We start from the raw sequence: 16035 nt of genomic DNA on the forward strand, positions 1-16035 counted from the left end.
TCAGCAAGTGGATAATGACCGTTCATCAACCTATTTGAGAATTTTAATATTGTGGAGGACTTTCTATACCTCAGATGTTCTACTCTAGATGGAGCAATAGAAAGAGTAATAAAATAACAATTAAGTACCTGCTGGATACAAAGAATGGTGCTTGGTACTTTATGGGTACCGTGGGTTTAATTTAGTTGTTCTATAAATTATACACTATAATTCCATTTTACACATAAGGGACAGAAACGTTCAGTGGCCTAAGATCAATCAACCAGCAAGTTGTAGTGGTCAAGCCCAATTCAGATCAGGTCTATCTGGCTCCCGGATCTTCTATTGTGTACTTTCTCACCCTACAATTCACAATTACTTATTAGATCTAAGACTTCTGATTTGAACTCCACCTCTGCCGGCATCAGCAGCGTCTAACAGTTGGTATGGGAGGGTGGTTGGGATTATAAAGAAAATAAGATTGGCCATGAGTTGATGGTTACTGAAGCAATTACCCCTACCCATATGAATTTCTTTGCTTTTTATATATTTGAAATTTTCCATAATTAACCGAGGCTTATAGGAATTTTCATTCCGTGAAGGCATTCAATAGCCACAAATGGCTCAGCATCTAACTGGGACATTATGTAGGACCCCAACTGGTGCCACACACACACACACACAGTTAAAAACATCTTCTAGAACAAACAATGCAGATATTAATCAGTTGTCAAGGTGCAAAACACAAGTCTAGAGATCTCAGCGTTTCCAGCATATATCAGAATAAGCAAATGTTCCCTTTCCGTGAATGAATCACAGCATTCAGCAACATTCACTGTCATGTTCCTCACCACTTGCTCAAGCCCAGCCAAACCAAACGAAGGATCACCAGTGGAGAGAACTGTAAATGTTTGCAAACTGTGAGCAAATTAGGAGAGAGTCCTACATTTAGAGAGACATGAATTATTGTGTGCAGATATAAATAAACATTGTTCTCAGCTCAGGTTCTGTCAACACCTCAGCACTCCACACAAACTCATCCAAAGATAAATGAGCTAGTGTTACCCATACCTGATGAGCTCCAAAAACCACCTGGAGGGGCACACGCTGTACTTTGCTAAGCTTGTTTGCAAATCTCAGCCTTGGGAATACAAAGCTACCACAAAGTATGCAGCCAACTCTGAAATATGTGTTTTTAGGGAGCTGTAAGGGCAAAACTGTCATTCTCTTCTGTTGATCCTCATTCCAGATCTTGGCAGGGGGTACTCCAGGGGTCCCACAATTATTTTCCCCTCTACCTTGTCCATTTTTAAAATTAAGACATGCTTATTGTATATTGTGTTTTAAAATGCAGACAATCAAAAGGAATATTTAAGATTGCCTTAATTCTGCCAACCAGGAGTAACCACTGCTAATTTTGAACATATGCTTCTAGAATTTTTAATGCATATATAAACTCTTCAGAATTAAAATAGGAACATACTGTAGGTAACTTGCATTGTTCATTCAAAAAGAGCCTATGAACTTTTTAAAGCCCATAAACAACCTTTACAGCAATATTTACAATGTCTGCACATATGGACATAAAACAATTTATTCAGTCAAGACATATTACTGGATATTTACCAAGAATTGAACACTCAGGCTGCTCTCACATTTCTGCCCCTGAAATGAGCTTGGATAAATATTTTAATAGACAATTATTTCTACAAGTCCATCATTATTTCATTGGGATAAATCCTTAGAAGCAGAATGCACAGATTAGAACTTTTTGAGGCTTCTAATACAAATTGCCTTCCAGAGAGAGTATACAAGTTTACGTTCCTCATCATCCTATACTCTAATAGCACTGAGTGATGATTATTCTTTTTTTTAAATATTTGCCAATTCAATAGGTAGAGCACTATATCACTTTTTTCTTTTTTTTTGGGGGGGGGACTCATACTTCTCTTACATTAATGACATTGAAGTTTTATCATGTCTATAGAAAAAATATATTATTTCCCTCTCTGTTCATGTATTTGTGTGCATTTAGTATTTATCTCTAAGGCTGTTCACATTTTAATAGTGATATTTCCTTATCTGTCCTATGCAATGCAATTTCTTTCCTCATTTTTTATTGCCTTTTAACATGATTTGTTCTTAGGAACACAGAAAAGTTTAAAATTTTTAAGTTAAAACATGCATGTATCTTTATCTTTATGGATTCTATGATTTAAGTTATACTTTGACTACCTTTTCCAAGCTAATATTTTCTTCTATGAACTCATTTAAAAATTTTAATCCACCCAAAATAAATTTTGGAGAATAGTGTAAGAAATAGACATTACATTTTTTATCCCAAGGGATAATTCAGTGGTCACTACACCGTTATATATATGTCACTACACATATATATATGCAGTCTTTTCCATACTGATTTAATGTATCGCCCTTATTTAAATATGCTAAATACTGATATATCTGTTCTTGGACTTACCAATGATCTCAGTGTCTATTTTTGGGCAAGTACCACCAAATTATTTTAGCTATTGGCATTTTCCAGTATGTTTTAATACCTTAATGGAGAGCCCTAGGTTATTCCGTTTTGTTTGTTTGTTTGTTTGTTTGTTTGTTTTTTCCTGACTTTCATTAGCTATTCTTGCTCATTCACTCTTCCTGAAACACTCTGGAATCATTGTATTAAGCACTGTGTCTGGAATTATGTTATAGCCATAGATTATATCAGAGAGCATTAACAGCGTGACCATATTCTTTCTCCTATTACAAAAAGATGGTATGTCTTTTCATGCATTGCAGTTATATTGGGTGGTACCAACTGATTAGTTCTGGGCCATGAGCTTGGGAATATAAGAGACATTTACCACTTACTATGAGAGGAAATTAAGAGTACATGTGAGTCTTTCACACTCTTCCTCTAAAGTGGTGACTGTAGAGGCCACATCTTGAGAGTGGTGGAGTCACAAGGTGGAAGTAGCCTGGATCTTTGAGTTACTGCTTGGAGGATGGCAATCTGGAAGTCACCCAGCCTGTGTCAAGCTTTAATGAGCAAGACCGAAAACTTTGGTCTGTGTCAAGCCATACAGGTTTGTGGATTTATTTGTTATCACAGTATAGTTCTTAGTAAAAGTTGCAAATTTGTTCCTCAGTAAGTATTGTTAATCTCTACTGGATAGGGGATCCATTGGGCTGGTAGGAGAGGAAGGGGATAGATACAAAGTAGGAACTTCTCTGCCCTGTGCAAAGCTTCTATCCCTGATTGTAGTTTTAGCTTACACTCAGCAAGGGCTGCAGGGCAATGCTCCAGGGCAGGACTTCCCAACACAGACCCACTTCCTCTGTTTTAAGCCAGCTTTGCTGCTGCCCTGCTTGACTGAGGCGAGGAACTCATTCCAAGTAGAAATGCGATTGAATGCTTCAAGCAGCCTCTGTGTCTGTACTTGATACACTCACTCCCAGGTTGTTTGTCCTGGCTTCCGGCCCCTCTAGCTCTGTTCGGGAAGGGAGGTATTGGTTGAATTTTGCTTTGCCACCCCTCCTCGTTCTCTGAACGTGATTCCCTTATGTGTCATGAATCATGGACTGATGGGCTCTTTTCTCAACCTGGACTCACCTATAGATCTAATTTGCAAGAGTTCTTAGAAATTCTAGCCAAGCGAGCACTGCCTCTGATTTCACATGCACACATGTTCTTTTCATAGAAAATCTGGGGATGGGGGGAGAATTAATTAAATGCGTGATTGCAAGTCATCATTTTAGACTAGTGGTCCTTTCATGAATATTTTCACGAGAACTTGGAAAAACTAAGTGGAAACCCAGATGTTGGGTGAGGGAGCGAGTTATCTCCTTCTCTAGCCTCCACCATCCTCTGCATGTGGAAGGGAGTAGCACTACCAAGATTTATTCTCCCACTGAAACTTTCCTTAGAAAATGGAAATGATTATGGTCAGTTTCAAATAATATTTTTCCCGCAGTTGCATAAATCATGAATGCTAGCCAGAACTCAGTCTATGTCCTTCTTTGGGTTCCTGTGAGTTTTGCTTTTCAAACACCCATTCATGAATGAGATCTTATCTGTGGAAAAAAAGTTCTTCACTAACTCTGGGGTCAAATATATAACATAGGAGTATTTTTTTTTTCATAAAGCAAAACTATTCAACTTAAATAGCTATCAGATTATACCCTTTTAATATTTTTGGCATTAAAATGATCTATCTTTTATGGAGCAAGTCTATGTACACTAGATGGTAGTTTGATTTGTTTTAAATGCCTTCACAAGGTTAAAAGTTGGCAATGCTGTGTTGGTTTCTAAATTATTTTTGAAATGTTTTGTGGTCTATATAATCCCAAACCCTGTGAACCACTGGAATGTATCTTCAAATAGTTTTTCAGCAAGTGGAATATTTTCTGAGCCCTTGAATTTCTGAGAACACTTGCCTGTCCCACTGAAAGACAAATCGCTGAGTATCAAGTTCTTAGCTCATAACTTTCTCCACCTCAAAACCCCGTGGAGTCATTTGGCACCTAACTGTTGCAGAGGAAATGTCTGAGACCAACCCAAAGTTTTGTCTTCTTGTAAATAAATTTTTACTGAATAGTTGCAAGATCCCCCCGCCAACCTTCTCAAGGCATTGCAGTATAATTTACCCAGTGCATTCGCTGAGATGGCATGTGTGCTGGCTGATGGCCAAGGCGAGATTCTAGCACCACCTAAGTTTGAATTTAGCTCCACACATCACCGGTCACTGTATCTTGGGTAGTGTTTTGGGTCAAATTGTGTCCCCCCAAAAGATATAAAGTCCTGTCTATCCCCTAGCATCCGTGAACGTGACCTTAGTTGGAAGTAGGAAGCTTTGCCGATGTAATCAAATGAACATGAGGTCACTAGACTGGGCTGTAATCCAATGACTCCTGTCCTTATAAGAAAAGGGAAATTGGGATACACAGACATACATGCACACACCAAACACTGAGTGAAGACAACATAGACACAGAAGGAAGAGGGCCACATGAGGACAGGGGAGAGATTAGAGTTGTGCTGCTGCTATCCAAGGAATGAAATCCAAGGAACATGGGTTTGCTGACATCTTGATTTCAAACTTCTAGCCTCCACGCCCGGAAAGCAATTTGCAACTGTTGTTTGAAGCCATCCAGTTTGTGGTACTTTGTTCTGGAAGCTCCATGAAATGAATACAGATTTCTCAAAGACTATGAACTTCAATTACTTTATAAAATGTAGATGATAATTTGTTATAAGACCACTGAGAAGGTGAAATGTGATACAATGAGACAAGACATAGAAGTTCTGGCACACAGGGAAAATCTAATAGGTCATATCATCCTCTCCCTCCTCACTCCCCACCCCCTTCCTTGGGTAGTTCTCTCAGGGAAATTCTTTTTCTGTCCTCTTGACACTTTTCATAAAAGCTTATATGATTTTTATAAAATAATGAAGTCATTGAGTATGGATTCCCAGGCCCACCCCCAAAGATTTTTGATTCAGTCGGTCTTAGGTAGACCTCCAGAATGAATATTATTTGAAGGTGTCCAGACGTGAACTCTCATTAAGTACTGAAAGTGCAATGTAATTTAAGTGGTAGACCTGGTATTAGTATTCCTGTTCTATAAATATGGAATCCAAGGTCAAAGGAAATTGAACTCAAGTCAGAAAATGTAAAATCAAGTAGTTTTTAGAGGCCGAACTTCACTAGTTTGATGAAATGTGAAACTCTAGACTGGTATGAAAAAACACCAGATAATGAGAGCTCCGTAATATATAAAATATGGGAGACGGTCCAGTATTAGGATTAAGAACACATGGAATCAGAAAAGGTTTTTTTTTTTTTTTTTTTTTTTTTTTTCCAGAAAAGGTTTAAAGTCAAGTTGTGGCACTTACTTTCTAGCTGTGCGTACTTGAGAAAGCTAACCTTGGATGGTATCAAGCTCTTATCCTCTGAAGATGGGAATAACACCTATCAGGGTTCTTGCTGAAGTGAATGAGATGCATTTGATACACGGGAAGTGCTAAATAAAGGACGTTTTTGCAAACATGCAATCATCTTTATTTCAAAAAAGTGACAATGTCTTCATTTTCTGCTCTTGACTGCCTTAAATGGACAAATGCAGAGAGAAGAGAAGCCCATAGGTGAGAATTAATAACTCTAATTTTATAAAAGCTGTGATGTTCATGCTTTCCTGGTAGCATATAAATGAATTTTTGTAAGAATAACTTCTCTAGGATTTTTTTTTAAGATTTTATTTATTTATTCATAAGAGACACAGAGAGAGAGAGGCAGAGACACAGGCAGAGGGAGAAGCAGGCTCCATGTGGGGGAGCCTGATGTGGGACTCAATCCGGGGTCTCCAGGATCACGCCCTGGACGGAAGGCAGCGCTAAACCACTGTGCCACCAGGGCTGCCCTAGGATTCTTCTTCTTATTAATTTGCCCTAATGGAATATTCCTCAGCCATTAGAAATGACAAATACCCACCATTTGCTTCAATGTGGATGGAACTGGAGGGTATTACACTGAGTGAAGTAAGTCAATCGGAGAAGGACAGTGTATGTTCTCATTCATTTGGGGAATATAAATAATAGTGAAAGGGAATATAAGGGAAGGGAGAAGAAATATCAGAAAGGGAGACAGAACATAAAGACTCCTAATTCTGGGAAACGAACTAGGGGTGGTGGAAGGGGGGGGGTGGGGGTGAGTGGGTGACGGGCACTGAGGGGGACACTTGACGGGATGAGCACTGGGTGTTATTCTGTATGTTGGTAAATTGAACACCAATAAAAAATTACTTTATTAAAAAAATAAAAGAAAAAAATCAAAAACAAATTTGCCTTAAGCAAGTCTCATTGTATCTTGAGAGTTTTCAATTTTCCTTACATTGACAGGTCACTTACCAAAATACATTAAGAACCATTTTTAAGAGTTGCTGGTAGCTAACAGAAAATGTGTTTAAGGATGCTCTTTCTGGGTTATGCTTTTCTCAACAAATAATGCCCCAAAGGATTGGTTTCCTGCTACTCTTGGAACATTTCATTATATTCTTCCACTAGGCCCCAGGATGCCGAGGAGGGAACCAGGAAAGGAATGCTTTCCTGATGTGGGGAAGCAGGATATTTTGACATCATCAAAGGAGTTGAGCAAAGAGAAAATAGCAAGCAAAAGGGCAGGAAACGAACTGCACAGAATTGCTTCTTTTATTTTTGTTACTTAAACTGGTGGGGATTTATGTCGAATTAGAAACAGCCACCATATTCAAATTTGTTTTATTTTTTTACAGATTTTATTTATTTATTCATGAGAAACACAGAGGGAGAGGCAGAGACACAGGCAGAGGGAGAAGCAGGCTCCCTGAAGGATCACGCTCCAAGCCAAAGGCAGATATCAACCACTGAGTGACCCAGGCATTCCAAATTTGTTTTATTTTTGTTGACCGTGACATGCTTTTTGGGTATCTGACATGATTCCAGTTGTTTCTCTACGTCCTCTGTCCTCAGCAAGCTGCGTGTGATTCCAGGTTGCTCAGCTCCTCTGTCCTACTCGTCGAATTGATCATCCAGGATGCAAAGAGCAGGCAACTACACAGTAACTTGAGCATAACAATATGCTTGTAGCAATAAGTCTGCAATGGATATTCTAGGCTTGGGGCAGGGGCTCAACAAAATCACCCAGAAATGGCTGTTTCTTCCCTCTGCCTCCCACTGTGGGTTTTCTTGTCCTCAGGCTTGTCACTTCAGAGTTGCAATGTGGCTGCCTTGGCGCCAGGAATTATATTCTCAGCCATGCTTCTCCGGCATGTCTGGCTTTTTGCAGCAAACAAAATTATTCCCAGAAACGTTGCCAGAAGGTCTCTCCTATCTCTCTAGCCCGACTGGGTAATGTGGCCGCCTCCGGAGCTAAACTCTGGGAAATGTGAATGAGATTACACTAAGATCATCATGATCTACCTGCTGGGGTTGGGCATCCTGCTTCCCTTCACAAAATTAGAGTGAAAGAGTAATTTTAAAATTAGAGTGTTATGAAAGAAGGCAGAAGACCATGGCAGTGAATAGAGTCTTTTCTCCCTTCTGCATTCTGGAAGTGTACTTTTCCCTTCTGGTGTCCCCAAAACTCACGGATGGAAGCAAGCCCTGGGAATGTTGAGAGGGAAAAGTGCAGCCGGCAGGTTACGTACAGCTGAGGTGTCGGATCTGATTGGAGTGACCTTGGACTCGGATCCTATCCTGATGTTATCAGTTACCCTGGAGGAACTATTAGCAGACCCTAAGAACTGATTTAAGTTGCTCAACCTCATAGAAGGCTGATTGGTAAACTCTAATCTGTACACCTAGAGTGGAACATCCTTTCAAAGAAGAATTTGCAGCGGGCAGTTTATCTGTGCTGGCTCCGAACCTACCCTGTATACTGTGCTTAGTGGTGTTGGAGCTGGAAGCTGGCAAACCCACACTCCTGCAGGCTCACGGTTTGGCTCTGCCAGTAAGAGACTGCAGTGTTGCGAGGCTGGGATGGGGAGAAGGGGCCTCCTCCTCCTATCTGCTGCGGGGCTGCCTGGGGGCTCCTGGGAGCCTCATTCCGAGGCCTCTCCATTCTGGTGGCAGCAGCTGCTGAGCCTGGTATGAGACTTTCCCAACACTTAAGAACCAGCATGGTCAGATCCCCCTCAGAGACCAGAGGCAGGTAGTGCAGCGCCCCTGCTCCTCTAGGTTTCTAAATTGTAATAATCCTGACTTCTTCCTTTCATTCCCCCCACCAGATCAGTGGTAGATGCTTCCTGCAGGTGCTACCTGTATGATGCCTTGGAAATCTCTCTTTACCCTTTTAATTACCCAGTTAACAATTTTCTATGTGTTAATCTTTATTTTCATTTTATTTTTTTAAAAGATTTTATTTATTTATTTATTCATGAGAGACACACAGAGGGAGGCAGAGACACAGGCAGAGGGAGAAGCAGGCTCCCTGTAAGGGAGCCCATGTGAGACTCGAACCTGGGACCCCGGGACCATGACCTGGGCCAAAGGTAGATGCTCAACCGCTGAGCCACCCAGGTGCCCTGTATGTGTTAATCTTCATGTTAAATTCCCTGTTCAAATAATTGCTGTGACTTCTCTCCCCTGACCAGACCTGACTCAGTGGCACTGTCGTGAAGACACAGATGGCCAAAGGTTGATGTTGGCACTAATATCTGAAATTCGCAAAGGGACCTGAAATCCTCCATACTTCCTCACACCAAGTTACCTACTATAGCAGTAGCTGACCTTTGGTAAGCCTCCAAAGGAGAATAAGGACAGCTAAAAGCCATTGTTTGTTATTACAATAAGGGGTTGGACACACACACACTCATGTGGAAGCCCTAATTTTCGGCTGAGCAGAGCTAGACCTGGTGAGAGCCCATCTGATTCGAAGGAGTCTGACCATCCACCCTTTTTCTGGGCCCCTTTCAAAGCCTCAGGCAAGGAACATACAGAGGCCTCTCTTGTCACCACCCAGTCCCAAAAATCATGGGACCAGAACCAGCAACAGTGATGAGTAGTGCCGGCAGATATCGAAAGAAGAAAATCCAAAGACCAGAAATCTCAAAAGACTGAATTCAAAGAGATGTGAAGTCGAAACCCCATATTTTAATCTCTTTGGCTATCCTTCCAAAAGCTGGACTCTTAGCAGCACGCCTGGTAACATCCACAGCTTACATTATTTCATTAATGAAGTTACTACAGGTAAAGTAAGGGACAAGAGAGATAATAATAATGAGACAGAATGCTGGCCTGGATGTTTGGAGATGAAGTTCTAGCACTTAGAGTAAATTAACATCTCTGGACCTCATTTGCCAAATCTATGAGACGAAAATGTCCAGCTATATGAATGTCTGGGGCCTACCTCTGTGAGTCCCATTCATCTACACTGTATAGGGCAGGGCTTGTCTATGGCCTTTTTGTTCAGTAAAAGTCAGTCTAATGAAACATGGTAGTTTTAAATCAGGAAGTCTGACTCACCTTAGACTAAGTAAAAATTGTCAATACAAACATGTTCCAATCCTCCAAACTGTGTGTTTGTGTGTATGGCTAGCATTTTCCAGGTTATCACGGCATCTCACAAACTGGGTTGTGTTCAAAATGTTTGGAAAACTGTAGGTTCTACAAAACTGTGGCAGACTCTCTTAGAAAAAAGAGAGAGAGAGAGAGAGAGAGAGAGAGAACATCAGACTGGTGAGGGGCAGGGGGAGGAGAGAATCTGAAGCAGGCTCCACACTCAGTGCAGAGTCTGATGTGGGGGGTTGATCTCATGATCCTAAGATCATGACCTAGGCTGAAATCAGAGTCAGAAACCAAACCAACTGAGCCACCCAGGCACCCCTGTGGCAGACTTTCAGCTGCTTACCAAAAATCCACTCCCTACTTTTTCCCCAGGTTTAACATTTGATGTGATTTGGGACAGCAAATATGTCAAGGTCCACAGTGATGGGCTGGGACTAGCTCAAGCTAATCACAGCTTCCCTATTTGACAGCCAAATCATTGTGTATTCCATGGAACCCTGTTATTTCCTGAAGTACCTCCAGGGCTTCCTTTTCAGGAGAGTATGCTTTGAAACTATTGACCTGGGGTAACTTAATGACAGACATTTAGATAAACAAATGCACTTCCTGACCAATCACACACCAGGACGTATTCGTCTTTTTGGCAGGTTTCACATAAAACGTTCACTCTGGTTTCTCTCAATAAACAAAAACCTATGCATTAATTTGTCTACTTGATCATACCCTGCCCCCATTTTTGGAAAGGATTTAAAAATGAAGGAAAAATCTGTTAGCCAAAGAGGAACACATTTATTTAACACCCTGTCTCATAAACCAAGACCCTTTGGGAATTCATATTTTCTGAGTCTATGAAATACAACATTCATGTGAATCAATCTTTTAGACATAGCTGTGTTCTGTCAAGTAAAAAAAAAAAAAAAGCTGAAATCCAATAATTCTCAATTCTGTAGACCAAAATCACCTGCAGTGCTTTTTTTTTTTTTTTTTTTTTTTTTTAAGATTTTATTTATTTATTCACGAGAGACAGAGAGAGGCAGAGACACAGGCAGAGAGAGAAGCAGGCTCCCTGCCAGGAGCCTGATGTGGGACTCGATCCCAGGACCCCCGGTCATGACCTGAGCGGAAGGCAGACGCTCAACCCCTGAGCCCCCCAGGTACCTCCTCATCTGATTTCTGCAGTACCTTTTACATTACCCCATCAGGCTGACTCCATTAACTGAACGTCTCCCACCCCCGACTGGCATGGCCTAAAGCTCCCACAGATCTGGAGAACCTTACTCTTCTCCGTATTCTGTGTCTACCAAATGTTAGCTGAAGTGAACCCAAACGGCCATCACCTTCTACGATGAAGACCCAAATCGTCCTTGTAGAACCCAGTTACCTCCTTTCCAAAAGCTGAATCTTTTTTCTTCACTGTCCTTTTACAAACTCCTACCCTAAAACAAGACCAAAAAAAAAAAAAAAGAGGAAGGAAGGGTTTCTGAGATCCGCTCTAGTCATTGCAACACTAAGGAACATTTATGAGAGCCTATGCACAGTGGGTACCTGGCTACCCCTGAGAGTCCTTATTTAATTCTGCGGACCCTTTTGTAAAATAGATGTTACTGCTCCCGTTGTACAGCTAGATAACGAGGTTCGGAGGGCTCAAGCAGGTCGGAAGGTCAGAGGTGAAGAGAGCTCTCGAAGGCGGCCCCTGCACCAGAGCCCCACATCAACCACCACACGCACCTGCTACCTCTCGAGATGCTCCCTTGCTGCGGCCCAGGGACCCCGAGTTCTCCCGCTGAGGAGCCAAGACAGGAGAGCCGCCGCGGATCGGACTGGAGGCTGGAGGCACTGTCCCATGGACCAGCATCCCAAACTTGACTGAAACTGAAGCGCGCGGAGGCCGCGCTCCAGCCGTGACCCCTCGCACGAGGTCACCGCGATCCCGCCACAGGACGCCGGGAAGCCTCGGGACGCAGAGGCGCCGGTCGCCGGAGCCCGCGGCCTCGTTTCCGGGAAGACTCGGCCACACTGTACTCCTCGCGTCTTCTCGAAGGAACCTCAGGCCTCCGACCTCCAGCTCTGCACCGCGCCTCCCGCCCGGAGCCCAACACTCGCCGCCACTCTCCTTTCCTTCCGCGTCTCGCCCGCCGGAAGTGACGCACCGGAAACGGCCCGGCTCCCACGGGGGCGGGGGACGGAGATGGCGGCGCCCAGCAGCCGGTGAGGAGAGAGGACACGGGGATCCCTGGGAGCGGCCGGACTCGCGCGTTATGGCCGCGTCCCCGCACACTCTTTCCTCACGCCTCCTGACAGGTACGGCACCCGTCCTTGGGCACGGCTTTGAGAAAATTCTCATCTTGTTGCCACGTGCAACGCCGTGGTTCCGGCTGGCCGCAACCTTGGGAGCCCTTGGCGAGGTCGGCTGGGCACCGGAGGCGAGGAAGTGACCTCTGGAGCAGCCTGAAGTGTGAAGCGGCCGTGGAGCCGGGGTCTGGTCCTGCACTGTGGCCCGGGGGTCCGCACAGCCTCCACCTCCCACCCCCTCCGGCGGGGGCGGTTGCGGCTGCTACTTACTTTCGGTTTCCCGAGGGGAGGCTGGAGGAGAGGATGGAGCAGAGCCTTGGGACCCCACGAGTCTCTGGCCCTCCCAGAGCCTCAGTTCCTACTTACAGGTGTAAGTTACTCGTAAGCTCCCCGTGTGGGGACCGGCGAGCGCTCTGCCCTCATTCAGGACCCTGGACCCCACACAAAGCGCTGTGCAGACCGCGGCGATAACACTGTCGTGATGACGATAAAAGGATGCAGATGGTGACAGCTAGAGGCGGCGGGCCTCGGTCCCTCGCAGACCTTTGGCTTTCTACCATCAGCGTGGGTCTCGATCCCATCCTCCCACTTGTAGGACCCTCCTTCCCACTTGTAACAACGACGTGTTTAAGGTGATAGAGACGTGCGTGCGTGGCCCAGGCTGGGTCTCCGCTCTAGTGGCACCTGTTGAGACACGCCCACCCCGACCACACCTGCCCCTCTGTTCTCGCATCACTCTTATTTCTTTGACCATGGTTAGCACAGTCTGTAATTGTTTGTTTATAGACAGGCTTGTTATGTGTTTCTCCCAACTAGATTGTAAACCCTGTGAAGGTTACAGACGGGTTCCTCTCTGGCTCTTCTCTGCACCCCCCCTCCCCCACCCCCTAAACGGTACCTGGTCTGTATCGTTGGCTCTCCATAATTGTTTGCCCATGAATGGTATTTGTCCATTCACCAGGGAGATATTAAATGTTTTAAAAAGGAGGTTGGGAATTGTTTCGCCTCCAGTAATTTGGATGATAACAAACGGCTGTGTGGGGAAATGTGTTGCTCCTGGTCTGTATTGGAGTTGGGTAGGAGAAGCCAGGGACTCGTTTTTGGGTCGAATCCCGTTTTTTAGGCCTCACCTGTCACGCTCTCTGCAGCACGGAGCAAGGTTGATCACAGCGACTCCCTTAAACTCCCTTCTTCCTTTTCTTTTATCGTATTATTATTTTATGGGTCTCTCTTGGCTGTGTAATCTCAGGGCACATCACTTGTGCTTTCCGGAATTGAGTTTTCTCATCTATAAAATGAGGCAGTTGAACCAGATGATCTCAAAGGTCCCTTCTGGTTCAGAACGAAGGGGGGTGGGGGATGGGAGGGAGTATAAATGAAATGAGATTGGCCATGGTTTTAATAATTGTTGAAGCTGGGGAATAAGTAATGGGAGCTCATTGTATTTGTGTGTTATCGTCTATGACTGAAATTTTTCATAATGACTTTTTTTTTAGGATTTTATTTATTTAAGAGAAAGAGTAAGCAAGAGAGAGAGAGAGTGTGTGTGTGTGTGAAGGAACAAGGGAAGGGGCAGAAGGGAGAATAAGAGGGAGAGGGAGACACAGACTCCCTCCCTGAGCAGGCAGCCCAACACTGGGCTCCATCCCAGTACTCTGGGATCATGACCTGACCTGAAGGCAGACACTTAACACCCTGAGCCACCCAGACGCCCCTGAAAAGTTTTTTAAAAGGTCTGTGATTCTTTTTTCTGTCATCCCTGACCTGGAGTATTCTTTGATCCTGGCCCTAAGCACTTATTCTCAGAGTGAGAATACATCATCCTTACCATCCTTTCTTGGTACTTGAATTGTTACTTCTGTGTAAGGTTTTTCCCTTGTGCGTTCCTTAAATTGGCTGCTTTTCTGCCTTTCAATCCTGTACTTACTTGCAGCTTCCTATGGGAACAATCTTACTTCACTGTTCAGCGTTCCCAGTTCTAGTAAGTGGGCTGCATATGGTTCATATGGTTTGTTGCCAGAGCAGTCTTTTTTTTTTTTTTTAAGATTTTATTTATTTATTCATGAGAAACACAGAGAGAGGCAAAGACATAGTCAGAGGGAGAAGCAGGCTCCCTGTGGGGAGCCTGATGCATGACTCGATCCCAGGACCCCAGGATCATGCCCTGAGCCAAAGGCAGACGCTCAGCCCCTGAGCCACCCAGGCGTCCCCGGATCAGTCTTTACTTTTCTTTTTTTCTTTTCTTTTCTTTTCTTTTCTTTTCTTTTCTTTTCTTTTCTTTTCTTTCTTTCTTTCTTTCTTTCTTTCTTTTTTTTTTTAAAGATTTTGTTTTTATTTATTCATGAGAGCGAGAGAGAGAGAGAGAGAGAGAGAGGCAGAAACATAGGCAGAGGGAGAAGCAGGCTCCATGCAGGGAGCCTGACGTGGGACTTGATCCTGGGTCTCTGGGATCAGGCCCTGGGCTGAAGGCGGCGCTAAACTGCTGAGCCACCTGGGCTGCCCTCCGGATCAGTCTTTTCAATGCTGGCATGAAACCATGCTTCCTGAAACGATGAACACAATTGCCAAAAAATCTGCTAAGAAGTGGTCTGTACAACCTGCTATGATCCACTGAAAAGATCATTACAAGATCCTGATATGGAAGCAGCATGTTGGGAAGGGTGGGCAGAAAGGTAAAGTGTGACTATATTAGGTATCTAGTGGTTGTGTCTGCTTTTACTTCTAAAAATTCAAAGTATTTTATTGCCGTTAAGAGGAATTCAGGACCTACAGTTAGATGTCTGTGGACCACATTTAATTCTTTTTTTTTTTTTTTTTAAGTTTTTACTTATTCGTTAGAGAGCACAAGTGGAGGGGAGAGGCAGAAGGACAAACATACTCTCCACTGAGCAGGGAGCCCGATGTGGGGCTCAATCTCAGGACCTGGAGATCATGACATGAGACCAAGGCAGATACTTAACCATCTGAGCCACCCAGGTGCCCCCGTTCACCACATTTTAAAGTTCTACCATCTCTTCTTGGCCTTTTGGCTAAGGTCAAGTGTAAAAGTGTGACTCAGTATGATGTTGAATGGTGGATATAGTCATGTTTCCAGATTTTTAGTGTAACTGTTGTAAGCTCTGTGTATCTTCAAACCTGGGTTTGTTTACATAGTACTGAAATGTCTTTCATTTCTAGGCACTAATTCATAGAAATGTAACATGTTTTGACTAACTTAAGTGTTTTCATCATTTAAAAGTGCAGTTGCCAGCTGTTTTTTTTTTTTCTTCCTTACTGCTATTCTGTAAAATCTCACTTTGACCCACTTAACCTTTAGAGATGTTTTCCAAGGTGGTTCTTTGCCTCCCAGCAGCTTGTATTTCTCAGTGGACCAAATGAACTCAAAACTGGGTTTGAAAGTAAGGCCTGAACAATAAAACTTTGCTGTTTTCTTGACATCATCTTTTAATATTAAAATCCTATATTCCCAGAGAACAATGTCAAGTCAAAAAAAGGAGACTTACCATCAAACAAAACAAAAACAAACCCTTGAGTATCAGAGGAGTCATTTGAAAGGAAATTTCAGAAGATTGTTTTCAGCACTGCTATTCCCTGTGTACAAATATGCAGGCAGCACATATTCACTTGAAGAAAATAAGTGTTTCATAATGAACCGCAGTTGGAGGATGACTTCAGTGAGGCAGTGACATCCCCAGTCTAAGATAATTGCCATGTATTCTGAG

The 16035-nt window shown here is 43.4% G+C and overlaps 2 protein-coding genes across 2 annotated transcripts in view; one reads left to right on the top strand and one right to left on the bottom strand.

Moving 5' to 3' along the window:
• Nucleotides 1-11054: 11054 nt before the first annotated feature.
• Nucleotides 11055-12961, bottom strand: LOC119871857. The gene is made up of 2 exons (XM_038536945.1): nt 11750-12961; nt 11055-11457 (listed from the first exon to the last, which is right to left on the bottom strand). Exons 1-2 carry the CDS (start codon nt 12363-12365, stop codon nt 11453-11455), a joined length of 621 nt encoding a protein of 206 aa, XP_038392873.1. The 5' UTR covers nt 12366-12961; the 3' UTR covers nt 11055-11452.
• COX10 (cytochrome c oxidase assembly factor heme A:farnesyltransferase COX10) overlaps nt 12162-16035 on the top strand; it is a 127369-nt gene continuing 123495 nt past the window's right edge. The window contains exon 1 of the mRNA XM_038536944.1: nt 12162-12322. Coding sequence (XP_038392872.1) covers nt 12280-12322 — 43 coding nt within the window. The 5' untranslated portion in view covers nt 12162-12279. The remainder of the gene's footprint in view (nt 12323-16035) is intronic.

Source organism: Canis lupus, chromosome 5, assembly GCF_011100685.1.
Source record: "Canis lupus familiaris isolate Mischka breed German Shepherd chromosome 5, alternate assembly UU_Cfam_GSD_1.0, whole genome shotgun sequence".
Classification (NCBI taxonomy): Eukaryota; Metazoa; Chordata; class Mammalia; order Carnivora; family Canidae; genus Canis; species Canis lupus.

Excerpts from the sequence above, each read along its gene's own strand:
- LOC119871857 (XM_038536945.1), bottom strand. The coding sequence starts at position 12,365 with ATGAGAATTTTCTCAAAGCCGTGCCCAAGGACGGGTGCCGTACCTGTC.